This window comes from Trichosurus vulpecula, chromosome 6 (genome assembly GCF_011100635.1).
Source record: "Trichosurus vulpecula isolate mTriVul1 chromosome 6, mTriVul1.pri, whole genome shotgun sequence".
Classification (NCBI taxonomy): Eukaryota; Metazoa; Chordata; class Mammalia; order Diprotodontia; family Phalangeridae; genus Trichosurus; species Trichosurus vulpecula.
Genome location: NC_050578.1, coordinates 123050082 through 123062899, shown reverse-complemented (window position 1 = coordinate 123062899; position 12818 = coordinate 123050082). Strand labels below are relative to the sequence as shown.

General features: G+C 34.9%; 1 protein-coding gene across 1 annotated transcript; it reads right to left on the bottom strand.

Moving 5' to 3' along the window:
* Positions 1–413: 413 nt before the first annotated feature.
* Positions 414–1498, bottom strand: LOC118852942 (nucleolin-like). Its single transcript, XM_036762693.1, has one exon. The coding sequence runs from the start codon at positions 904–906 to the stop codon at positions 469–471; it is 438 nt and encodes a 145-aa protein (XP_036618588.1). The 5' UTR covers positions 907–1498; the 3' UTR covers positions 414–468.
* Between the last annotated feature and the right edge of the window lie 11320 nt (positions 1499–12818).

Below are 12818 nucleotides of genomic sequence, written 5' to 3'. Positions count from 1 at the left end.
GGTGGCAATAATGTGGATGTCCACAATGGTAAGGTCATTTTTTAAAAGAAGTCCGTGATGCCAGTTTTTAGCTCAGAAGCCATTTTTTTATGTTCAGGTTAGCAGCAAAAGGATTGAAATTTTTCAGTGCTTCACTTTCCATTTTCTGTTTCTTGGTTTCATGGGCTTTGTGTTAGTTCATTTCCCTTTTCTTTTTTCTTGGTTCTTTGATGGGCATTTCCTCCTCATCATCTTTATCTTCTTCCTCCTCTTCATATTACTTGGTGTTCTCAGCTTTCCAAGGGACATTTTTCACAAAAGCAGTCTTTCATTTGGCAAGTATGGCATCCATAGCTTCTTCTTCAGAGTCATCAACATATTCCTAATTTTCATCACTATCCTCTTCACTTTCTTCCTCTGTATCCTCATAGCCTTGTTTGGCTGGAGCTGAGTCCATTTTTGGGCTTTCAGTGGTTCAAACTCTTCATCTTAATCATCTTTACTGTCCTGTTCTTCAGATTCACTGTCCTCTTTCTTCCCATTCTTTCCATCTTCCCCCGTTTTGGTGGGGTGGGGGGCTGCTGCTTTAGCCGAAGTGGTGTCTTTCTTGCTTAGTGTGATACCAGCTTTTTCTGGGCTAGCCACTATTTTAGTCAGGGCCATAGCTGCCTTCTTACCAGGGATCATGACTATTTTCTTGGCAGGTATAGTGGCAACAATGGCTTTTTTTGGCTGGTGGTACAATTTTTTGGCTGGTGTAGGCATAGCTTTCTTCCCCTTCTTCTGAAGGATTACAACCTTTTTTCCACTGCTTGCTTCTTCATCTTCTGACGTGTTCTCATCCTCATTGTCTTCTGTCTCCTTTGGGAGAGGAGCCATTTTCTTTGGCTCACCTTGACTTTTAGCAGCTTTCCTGAGATTTACCATGGTAGTAGCATGCAAATAAATGGTGACGGGCAGATTGTCAAAGGTCCAGACAACATAAATGGCTGGAGTGAATGAAGGGAGGAGTCCATCAGCTAGCAGCCCTTTGCTAGCAGAGATGTAGATGAAAATGATAATAGCTTTTATTTATATAACACTTTAGAAAGCAAACGTTTAGTGTGTCACTTCTTTGTTTCTTTTGCTGTGGACTTGTGGTTTCACCGATGTGGGCAACTTTCAATATGGAAGCTTGCCCACCAACGCACATAAATTTATTATCATAGAGGGTTTCCTTTGGGAACAAGAGACCAAGTTACTGTCTCACAGTCACAAAACTGGTATGTGTCAGAGGTAATAATCATGATAATGATGATGATAACACTAATGATAACAAACATTTGTATAATGCTTTGTTTTATAAAGTGCTCTAAATATATTTTTATCAGTTGATGTTCAAACCATCCCCATGACGTCAGTCCTAGTATTATCATCATTGTAAAAAAGAGAAAATTAATTGTGAGAGACTTAGAATTAATGGGATGTCTCCAGAGTTACTCAGCTAGTAATTTTCTGAGGTAACACTTGAACTCAGGTCTTCTTAACTCCAAAATCAGTCTTCTGTCCATTAGAATGAGCTGCTTTTCAAGCTACATTTTTTTTTATTTTAAAATTAGGCAATCTAATACTCCCAGAAGCAGAGTGACTTGGCTGTGATTACATACCTAGTAAGTGTCCTTTGTGGAATTCACACAAAGGTCTCAATTCAAAGCCCGATATCCTTTCCACTGTATCACTTTGCCTCTGTTTTTTTTTTCATTTGTTACAAATATGTATAGTCAAGAAAAAAAATTCCCACGTCGAAAAAGAGAAGAAAGGAAAAGACAGAAATATGCTTTTATCATTTCTATATCTGTAGTGGGTAACATGCTTTTTCATGAGTCCTATGAAATTTTAGTTGGTCAGTGTATCGATCAGAGTTTCTAAGTCTATCAAAATTGTTTACCTTTACAATATAGTTGTTATTGTATAATTTTGTCTTCTGGTTGTGTTCTCTTCACTTTGCATAAGTTCATAAAATTCTTGTCAGGTTTTTCTGAAGCCATCCACTTTACAATTACCTATATTGAGATATTATTCAATCACTTTCATATACTATAACTTGTTCAGCCATTCTCTAATTAATTATTTAATTATTTCCCTCAGTTTCCAACTCTTTGTCACCAACAAAAAGTGCTTCTATAAATATTTTTGTGCAAATGATTCCTTTTCTTCTTTCTTTGGGCTTCTTGGTGTATAGACTTAGTAGCAGTATCATAGTATTTGTCATTTTCCATTTTTTTTAAAACTCACAATGGTTCAAGAAAGAATTTATTAAAATCAATCAAAAGTAATGTTCAGAATCCATTGTGTGTGTTTAGCATTAACTGTTCTTAAGCCATTTTCTTAAATCATTCCTATAGGTGAAGTCTGTTTAAGATGTGTGTTAAATGTAGTCTATCCCAGAGGTGTCAAAATGCAGCTGCACATCACTCCTGAGTGCTGCCCAAACTGGATTAAAATGTAAGTGGGACAATTTTAACAAAATAATTAAAAATACAACAGAACATATATAATGTTAATTTGTGGTTTTCTAAGTCAATTGGTGTCCTACAGGTATTCTTACGTACAGTTTAGAGGCCCCTGTTTCTATTTGATTGTGCCTGTAGGCAACTCCTAACTTCTCATATTGTACATGAATTAGTTTGTTGGATATTTCTTCTAAGTTATAGATTTTCTTTCTCCTCATTAAGTAGAAGACTTATGTTCTCCAGAACAATTCTGCAGAAGGAGGCAATTGAATTCTAGAAGAATCGTGTGACAGTGGTCACTGAATCACAGATACTCAGAACTAATAAGAACTTCAGAAATCATTTAGTTCCATCCCCCAGCCCACCCCTTCCCTATCCCCTGCCTAACAAAGGCCGTTTCTTTACATAAAGTCCCTGACAGGTGGTCTGCCAAACTTTGTTTAAAGACCTTGAATGAGGGCAAATTAACCACTAGAGTATGCTGCTCATTTCCTGATGAAGTAACAAGTTTATTCAGAAAGGCATGGGATTTAAAATCAGAGGACCTTCCAACTCATATCAATAATTTTCAGGGATCCATATTTGATTATGGATCCAATGAAAGGGAAAAAACAAAACCTTCCCTAATTTTAGCTGTCTAATAATTAATCACAGATCCATTAGGAGAGACCTAAATTGCAAAGTGAAATTATCCATCTTTTTAATTTTATAGGGGAAGATATTTTTGGCTTTCACTTGTAACACAGAGTTAGGGAGGATGCACAGACCCCGTGGTTCCTGATTTAGACACCTGTTACATATTGAATAGTAGTTTAGAATCAAAGAACAAAAGGTTATAGGAGAATGAGGGGGCAAGATCAGTACTTATCAGAAAAAATTTCACAGAAGAAATGGTATTTTAGTTGAGTATTAAATGATGGTTAGGATTTTAGTAGGCAAAGATGAGAAGGAAGGGAATTTCAGGGAAAGAGAGTGGCCTGAACTGAAAGGCACCAAGATAGGAGACCACAGTACATGTTCAAGGAGCAGAGAACTGTACTATTTAGGCAGTGAGACAAGTAATATAAGAAAATACTGAGATCATCTCTTCCATACTTTTTAATAATAATAATAATAGTAACTGACATTTTGTGTTTTAAACTTTCAAAAATTATTTATGCATATTTTCTCATTTGAAACTTAAAACAAACCTGAAGTAGATACTATAGGTATTTTTATCTACAGAAAACTGAGACTCAGGTTAAATGACATATGCACAGTCACACAGTTAAACAAGTATCAGAGACATTATTGCAAGCTAGGTCTTTTAATTTCAAGTTCAGAACTCGTATCTATTAGACTATGCTTTTTTAATTTTCTTTTTTCTGGAAGTCGCCAAGGGGGTTCTTCATTGATTGCTGGGTCAAGAACTCAGAAAAAAATATAACAAAAGAAAAAAAAATAAAGTTGGCTCTTCCTACAGGCAACACTTCTTGTCATGCCTGCACTAAAGTGGGCTATTGGGTTTCTGTCTGGGCAAAAATACAAGTCTGTCTCTAAATGTCCACAACAGAATGTCAACTTTGCCTCCCTTGCATCTGTCATGCTGTGCTCATGGCCCTCGGTTTATCAACAATACATAATATTTGCACTATCAGAACTTGCTAGGGTATTTAGTTATGAACAGAATGAGAACCAGCACCTGTGGACATCCATCTAATACATCTGATAGTGGAGAGCCATGACCTAGTAGGCATTCTAACACTCTACTTATTCAAATAGCCCCAGTTTTATCTCTACATTAAGATAAATGGTGAAAAGGTAGAGATAATGGTCCTTGCTTTCTCTGCCCCTCCCTGAGATATTTTCACTGCATTACATTCTAATGCTTTTTCCTTTGCTTTTATCAAGGGTTGATACAAGAATCATAGACACTTCATCAAGATAATAATATGTTATGTAAAAATGGCTGAAAATACTTTCTATGAAGTTACTCAGCCTCTATCTATGATACTTCATGCTTGAGTTTCATTTCTGGGGGTGGGGGAAACAAAAAAAAAACACATTATTGTTATAAATAAATATGTATATATATTCTATATGCATATATAGTTATAAATAAATATATAAAACATATTTCCTTTGGTCAAAAACATGGAAAAGAATCATAAATATAAAGCACTCATTAAGTGCTTAATACTTTGTAGGCACTGTGATAATAGCGGCTAATACAAAAACAGGATAGTCCCTATTCTTTTTTTTTTTTTTTATTTTGGATGCCGGTTGTCCCTATCTATTTCAGGCTGGAACTAAAGTAGCATTCACAGGCCTGATCATTTATTGATACGCATGAAAACTTTGACCTGATCCATTTCTGACTTGGGGCAGTATCTTTCTTTTGAGGGAGCCCAGTGGTCCCCTCCTCACCATACTGATGCGAGTCTAAGTGTGAACAGCTTTAACCCTACAACAACTCTGATCTCCCAAGCTTAAGTAAACCACCAGCCTTAGCCTCCCTGGTAGCAAGAATTGTGGACACTTTGTTTACTACCATTCCTGGTGAACTTACTAGAAGAAGACAAAATAAAGAGTAGAACTAGAAAGTGGTGGTGATGGGTAGAGGAGTGGAGAGGATATACACAGTGCACCTAAGTGGGTAGTATGGGGATAATGCAGATTGTTGCATTTGGAGAAGACCAGAGGAAGAGCCAGTCATAGAATAAAAGCAAAAGAATTTGAATTTCAGAGTTGGAAGGGATCTCAGTGGATATTGCAGCATATATGAAGAAATTAATGCATACATTAAAATAATACCCATTATAACACTTTCACATACCTGGTAAGTGATCATTGAGCCTCTGTTTGGAGATCTTTAAAGAAAAGGAATTCACCAACTGGGCAACCCATTTCATTTTTAGTCAGCACTAATTATTAGGACTTTCTTCACATCTTTAGCCTTCTTTTTTTGTTCTCCAGCACCAAACAGGAAATTGAATCCTACATCTATATGACTGCTGGTCAAATGCTTGAAGGCAAATATCATCTCTCCCTTCCTCCACCTCCTACTCAAGGCTTCACTTCTTCAGGATGTACAGCTTCTGTTTCTTTACCTGATAAATATATAGCATGGACTCAAGGGTCTTTACCATCCTACTTGCTTTTTTCTTCTGTGTTATCTTGAGTTTCTCAAGGACCTTCTTCAATATTTGTGGCCAGGACTTGACACAATATGATAAGAATCCAGAGGTGATCTGACCAGGGCATAGTACAAAGGGACTTCTATTTCCTTATTCTCAGAAGTCATGTCTCCTGTAATGCAGCCCAAGATCGAAAAAATATTTTTGGCTGCCACGTCACACCACTGACTCATATTGAGCAGGCATAACACTAAAACCCCCAATCTATATTTTTTCAAACAATTGCCATCTAACCACAACATTGCAAAATATGAAGAAAAATTAACCTTTTCTTGAAGAAACCATACCTTCTTGATCTTTACTGCTTCAAAAAATGAGAACCCATGTAACAATTTACTTAATTCAAATATGTTCACAAGCATTCCTTATTTCCTATTTAGATGAAATCAATTTTGTATTGTACTTAAACAATTAATTAGAGAGGTGACATAAAGGAAAATAAACAAATGAGTAGGGGCTGTGACATAGCAAGAGTGAGGGACAATATGTAGGCTTCTCTTGTGTTCTGTTGGTTTATACACAATGTCAAAATATATTGAAGAAGGTTCTGCACATGATGGGAGGACCAAGAATGGTCCATATCTGAGAAGTCATGGACAAAAGTCACATAGGATAGACAGCTCTCCAGCTGATTTTGAGTAGTGAGCTATGCTTTTAAAAGAAATATTTCAATCATTTAGATGAGGGCTGTCCAAAACACCGCCCCGGGCCTCATGCAGCTTGCAGTGCAATTTTATGCAGCCAGCCTGTGGGTTTTAATTTTCACAATTGAAAAAATAAAATCATAATTTGCATGGAATGCATATTAGATTTTTAAATTCCATCACTAATAAATAATCTCATTGATGTTCATTTTCTTTGGTGTTTTTAAGCAGTATTACAGACAGAACATATCACGCCCGGAATTTTCAATCCATGTGTGGGATACATTCCTTCTGTACATCTGTATGATAAAGATTAGTCAGTATGCAACCAGCTTTATACTGTTGTCTTGTCGCTTTGTTGTTTTGTGTTTGCTTTCGCACTTCAGCCTTCACCTGTTGTATTGATGAAGCATGTTCCTCCACTTTCTATTTGTGTACTGTATTTTTTATTATGGGTGTGGCCCTCGATTAATTATTTTATTTTAATGTGGCCCTAAGGTAACCTAAAGTTGGCAGCCCTGATTTAGATCATGGATACATTTAAGTATTAATGTTTCTTTGCATTTGTAATGTATTTATTTGGAAAACACATCCAGAAATTCTGGAAATAGGAGATGTAGAAATTTTAATTGGATAAGTAAATGAATTAGTTGATAATAATACAATCATGAAGCAGACTGAGGACAATTATATCTGTTTATTTACCACCAGACTGCACTCCTGGACATCATCAAGCCCCAACGCTGGTACCTCCCCCACCTCCTTTTCAACTTCTTCTTTATGTGTTGTCTTCCCCCATCAGATTATGAGTTCTATCAGGGCAGGAGTTGTCTTTTGCCTTCTTTGTATCCCTAGTGCATAGCATAGTGCCTACCACATACTATGTGCTTAACAAATGTTTACTGACTGTGTGACAGGTGCTGCGCTAAGCACTAGGCATGCAAAGAAAGGCACAAATTTAATAGGTAGTCTTCAGGAAGTCCCATTTTAATGGATGAGGCAGCATGAAAAATACTGAATATAATATTAATATATATGTATATATATGTGTGTGTGTATGTGTGTATGTGTATGTGTATATACTTATATATACACATACACATGTAGACAGAGGTGTACACACACATATACATACACATGTATATACTTATACACACATACATACATATACGCATGTATACGAGTATGTGTACATATTCACACATATGCATACACATATGCATATGTATGTGTATGTTTATACATATGTGTGTATGTGTGTGTGTGTATATATATATTTACATATGGTCCAAATGGAAGGTAATCTCAGAAGAAAGGCTCTAGTAGCAAGGAAAAATGGGAATGACCACCTACAATAGATACAATTTTAACTGAGTTTTGAAATAAGCCAGGGAAGTCAAGACGTATATTTTGGAAATAAGGAACATTTGGATCATGGGGCACAAACACTCAAAAGACAGAATTTGGAACATGCGATGCTATATTTGAGTAACAGCAAAAAAAGCCAGGGTCACTGGAGAGTGGAGTATGTGATAGGGAATAAAATATAAGAAGGCTGGAAAGGTGGGGAGGGACCATGTTGAGGAGAGCTTTAAATGTCAAACATAAGAGTTGATATTTGATACTAAAGATAATATTGAACCACTGGAGTTTGTATGGTCAGACCTATGCTTTAGGAAAAATCACTTTGGCAGTTGAGCGAAGAATGGATTGGAATGAGAGACACTTGAGGCAATGAAAACAATCAGCAGGCTTACAATAGTGCAATCCTGAAGAGATGTAAGGCTGCACCGGGGCAGCAGATGTGTTGGTAGAAAGTTACATATACCAAATAAAGACGGTTATATGGCTTTTTATTGCTGAATTGTAAATAGCCATCCAGTTCAATTCAATTTCACAAAGATTCATTAAATACTTATGAAACAGAACAGTATAGTGAGTAGAATGTGGGCTTGGAGGCATAAAGATCTAACTTCAAAACCACACTAGCTCTACGACTTTGGGATGTTACTTGACTCGGGCAGCTCTGTCAGACTTATCTTGAAATCTCATTACAGGAACTTCCGGTGCTGAGGAAATCAAAGATTCTTAGTGTATTTCATTACTTAATACTTATGCTGTGCAAAACTATGCTAGGTGCTAAAGATACAAATAAAATAAAAATCTAACAGTCCCTGTACTTCAAGAGTTTGCATACTATTGACATGCCTTATCTTTCTGTCATTCATTCATTCATTCATTCATTCATTCATTCATTTAATTTTTTTTTAATTTGATGCTCTTAAAATGCTGTCTTTTCCAATGATTCCCCATAGTTACTTCTAAAACACCTCTTTATACCAAAATGCAATTTAAGCAAAATGAATCACATATGTGTGATGTCTAAAACTGTGTTTTGCTTCACTGCTACTCCCCTGAAATCAAACCTGGAAATGAATATAATATAGATGATGTTAATTCATAGAAGAGGTTCTTAAAATACCTGTTTATGAGAATCCTATTCCATAAATGCATTTTTTAGAGAATTCTGATGAAGTATTCTACAGTAAGTAAAAAAATGCCAAAATATTCAGTCTTTCAAACTTAAAAATACCCAACACAAACCCCTCAAAAAAGAACAAAACCTCAAAACACAAACAATTTCAAAATGGCAGCTTATAGCGTTACAAGTTACGACAGCAAAACTCTCTGTAAAAATAAGTGAGATCTCAAGAGCAATTTAACATTTATCCAATTCCTTTACCATGCCAGTGACTTAGCATATATATTAGGTGACTCTAGAGTCTAGAGTCTCTAGAGTTCTGGGTAAAAAAATAATGCTAGATAGTACAAAAGTACCCCTTTTGCCTAGGGATGAATTTCGTACAGCAAGGAGATCCCAACCTTGAAAAAGTTCATGGTCACTTCTAAGTTTCAGTATTACTTAAAAAGTTCTACATCTGTTTTTTAAGACTTGTATGTTTGCATTGTATTCAGTTACATCTCCACAATGCTCCACTGTGAATATAGGTAAGGTAGCCAGAATCTTGCTGCTTTCTGACAATAACAGCAAAATCTCAGCTGAGAAGGAAATTGTTACATGGCCTATAAAGCTGCAAAGAGAAAAAGCATATTCTTTCCTTCAGGGTACGTTTTACATAATAGACTTATAAGAGGCTCATATGATAGAAAACTATGAAATCAACTCCCATTGCATGTTGTCAAATCATTTATACTCTCTGTTCCTCAGATTTTTTCATCTGCAGATTGTCATTGTGTCTTTCATATATCACTTTGGCAAGATAAATGAAGAGAAAGTACTTTCCAAGTATAGACTGTGGTTGAATAATCTCACTTAAGTGATGTCTAAGCATATGGAACATTCTGACAATAGTGTAGTAGTTAAGGAAAATGCGATTGGAAAAAGGACTGAAAAGACTCTTGAACTATCTATATTGCTTTTGGTAACTTGGTGAATCTATGATATCATTTAGGGAGTTATGCTCTATAATTTTACTGATTACCAGTCTGTCCATTCTCTCAAACTTTGGTCCACATCCTCCCAATAATTACTGCTTTCCTTTATACATCTTGACATTGCATGTATAATATTGGAGCAAGTAGACTCTCTACCTATTATCCTTTGCTTTCACTAGGTGATGAACCTACATTTACTTTCCTGTCCTTCTGATCACATTGCTAATGACAATTCTTGTGTTCAATTACTCATTTGTATTGTGTTTCAGCCTGCTTACCTATACCATGTGCCACTCTATTTTCCTTTTGTTGTTCAACTGTAATTTTTATTTGGAAGTCTACATTGATTAGATTTAGAATTAATTCATGAAAAAGCAAAAAAAAAGTTAGTATTGCATTATGGGTATTTTATCCTAGTTGTTTGGGAAAAGATAAAAATAAATTCAAAGCTTGAGAACATTGGTCATCAAATACTTGACTTACTTGCCAAGCAAGCAAAATATATTGGCCAAGAGCAATACTGGTTTAGACTATAAACTCATATATATATATATATATATACATATATATATATATTTTAAAAATGCTATAATAAAAAAACTCACAAGGAAAAACGCTGGAAGATTCTACATGACATTTCCTTATAAAACAGAAAAAAAGCAGTAGTAGATAAAACCAATTTAAAGACGGTTGGCAAAAAATCCAAGTAAGGAAAGTCATCCTGAGGGCATTTAAGGATAAACATGGAAAGGGGATAACAAACAGCAGAAGGATGAATAAGGTTTGCAAGGATTCTTATAACAAATTTACAAACTTCAAGGAAAATGGGCCACCACACTTGTATCTAACATTACAAGCCAGCCTATGTTTGTGAAGCAAGGAGAAATAACATTACAGAGAATCAGGCATAATTTCATGCTAAAAGTGACAAAATTTGGGGGAAATTGTAGAAATAATTACAAAATATCTGAAGATAGTCAAAATACCAAAAGTGTAGGGTCAAAAAAAGCCTTAGACCTATGAATATGAAAAAAATGAGGATGAGAGAATATTAAGAAGTGCTTTCAATATGCTCACTTTCATTTCTATATAAAATATTTTATGAACTGAACTTATTCGCACCTTGCAGACATATTCAATGAGGATATTTATAGGGGAAAAGCAGACTTTTTCATAACAGGCTATATCTTTACAATTCTGCAATTGAATGAAATAAGTTCAGAATACAAAATTCCACTTTGCTTATTGTTGACTATGAAAAAGGAATTTGATTCAAAAGCACAAAATGCCATCTTCAGGACTCTTTTCCAACAATGCATTGCACAAAAATGATGAAAATATGCGAGATTCCAGGAGATATAGAACAACAGAAATAACTTTGTTTAATGACCCCCTGCGAGGAAATAAAAGAAAAAAACAAAAGTAGAGAAAAGAAAAGCAGGCATATGCTTGCCAAAGGAGACCATTACTCTCATAGAAAAGAATAAGCATAAAGGCTAAGTGGAAGAGAGAATCACTGTTAAGTTGTGAGGCCCTCCAGATACTCACATTTATGTATGATATTGTGCCAGTTACATCAAGTCTTATAATGTTGTAAAAATTTCTAAATGAAATTCATAACCCTTTAAATTAGTTTGGTTTAATCACCAACACAAGGGGAGAAAACAAAACAAACAAACAATACAAAAAAAGTACTTATGGTCCATATTATGGCAATAATAAGTTTGGAAAAACTATGGAGTTTGTCTTTATTAGTATGAATGTGTAGATGTACATATAGAACCAACATAATACTGTATGCAGAAAAGATTACCTGGATGACCTCACCACCTATAACTTTTCCACTTAAAATCTATTCTGGATCCATTCCATGATACTGATGATCACTTTGGCAAGCATATGTTTCCGTTTTGAACAAAATATTTCCATTATTCTATCTCTCAAGGAATCTTGCCTATTTTGATATATTCATCAAAGATGTATGATTGAAAGAGAATCCTTAAGGTGGCATTTAGTTCTCCTGAATCAAATGTCTTTTTTATCATCAACAAGCAGTAAGCGTGTCAGGATCTTGGACTCTGAACACATTTCAGTCAGTTGTAGAATGGTGAATACATGGTCTATTATAAAAAATTTTGCTTGTTCCCTACAAATGTCCTCACTTAGTTTGCCTTCATTGTTTGAATATGTTAGGCTCATGAAATATTTTCTTTAGAAATACAAGTAGGCATATAAAAAGTAGTTATAATATTTTATGAGCTCCAACTTTTTTCCAATTAGTAGCTCAGATATATGCGAATACTTATATACACATATACGTTTTGTGTGTTCGTATATGTATATGTGTATACATATATTTATACACATAGATATTTGTTCAGTCACTTTTCTCAGTTGCGTCCAACTCTTCGGGACCCCATTTGGGGTTTTCTTGACAAAGATGCTGGAGTGATTTGCATTTCCTTTCTCCAGCTCTTTTTTGCAAATGAAAAAACTGAGGCTAACAAGGTTAAGTTACATGCTCTGGGTCACACAGCTAGTCTGAGGCTAGATTTAAGCTCAGGAAGATGAGTCATTCTGACTCTAAGATTGGAACTCTATCCAATGTGCCACCTAGTTGCCTATATACATACACACAAATACACATATATGCATGAACATATATATATATATATATATATATACATACGCACATGCATAGACACTCATATATACATACATACATACATACACTCATATATATATATATACATACATATATATATATATATATATATATATATATATATATAGGCACATGATATGTATATTTACAAATACACAAGCATACTAGTGGAAAACATGAAATGTCTACTTTTTCATGATTTCCTTTCACTCTGTATGACCAAGCTTATTGTGCTTTCTAATTGAAACTTTATTTTATGATCTCCTTTGTTTTTTTTTATAACTCCTTATTTGTTGTTATAGCCTACCAACACTTATCATGTGCCTATCCATTGACTTGAGTAATACTCTTTTTTAAATTTTTTACTACATTTACTTAATTTTTCTAAATTACTTAGAATTTCTAA

Excerpts from the sequence above, each read along its gene's own strand:
- LOC118852942 (XM_036762693.1), bottom strand. The coding sequence starts at position 906 with ATGGTAAATCTCAGGAAAGCTGCTAAAAGTCAAGGTGAGCCAAAGAAA.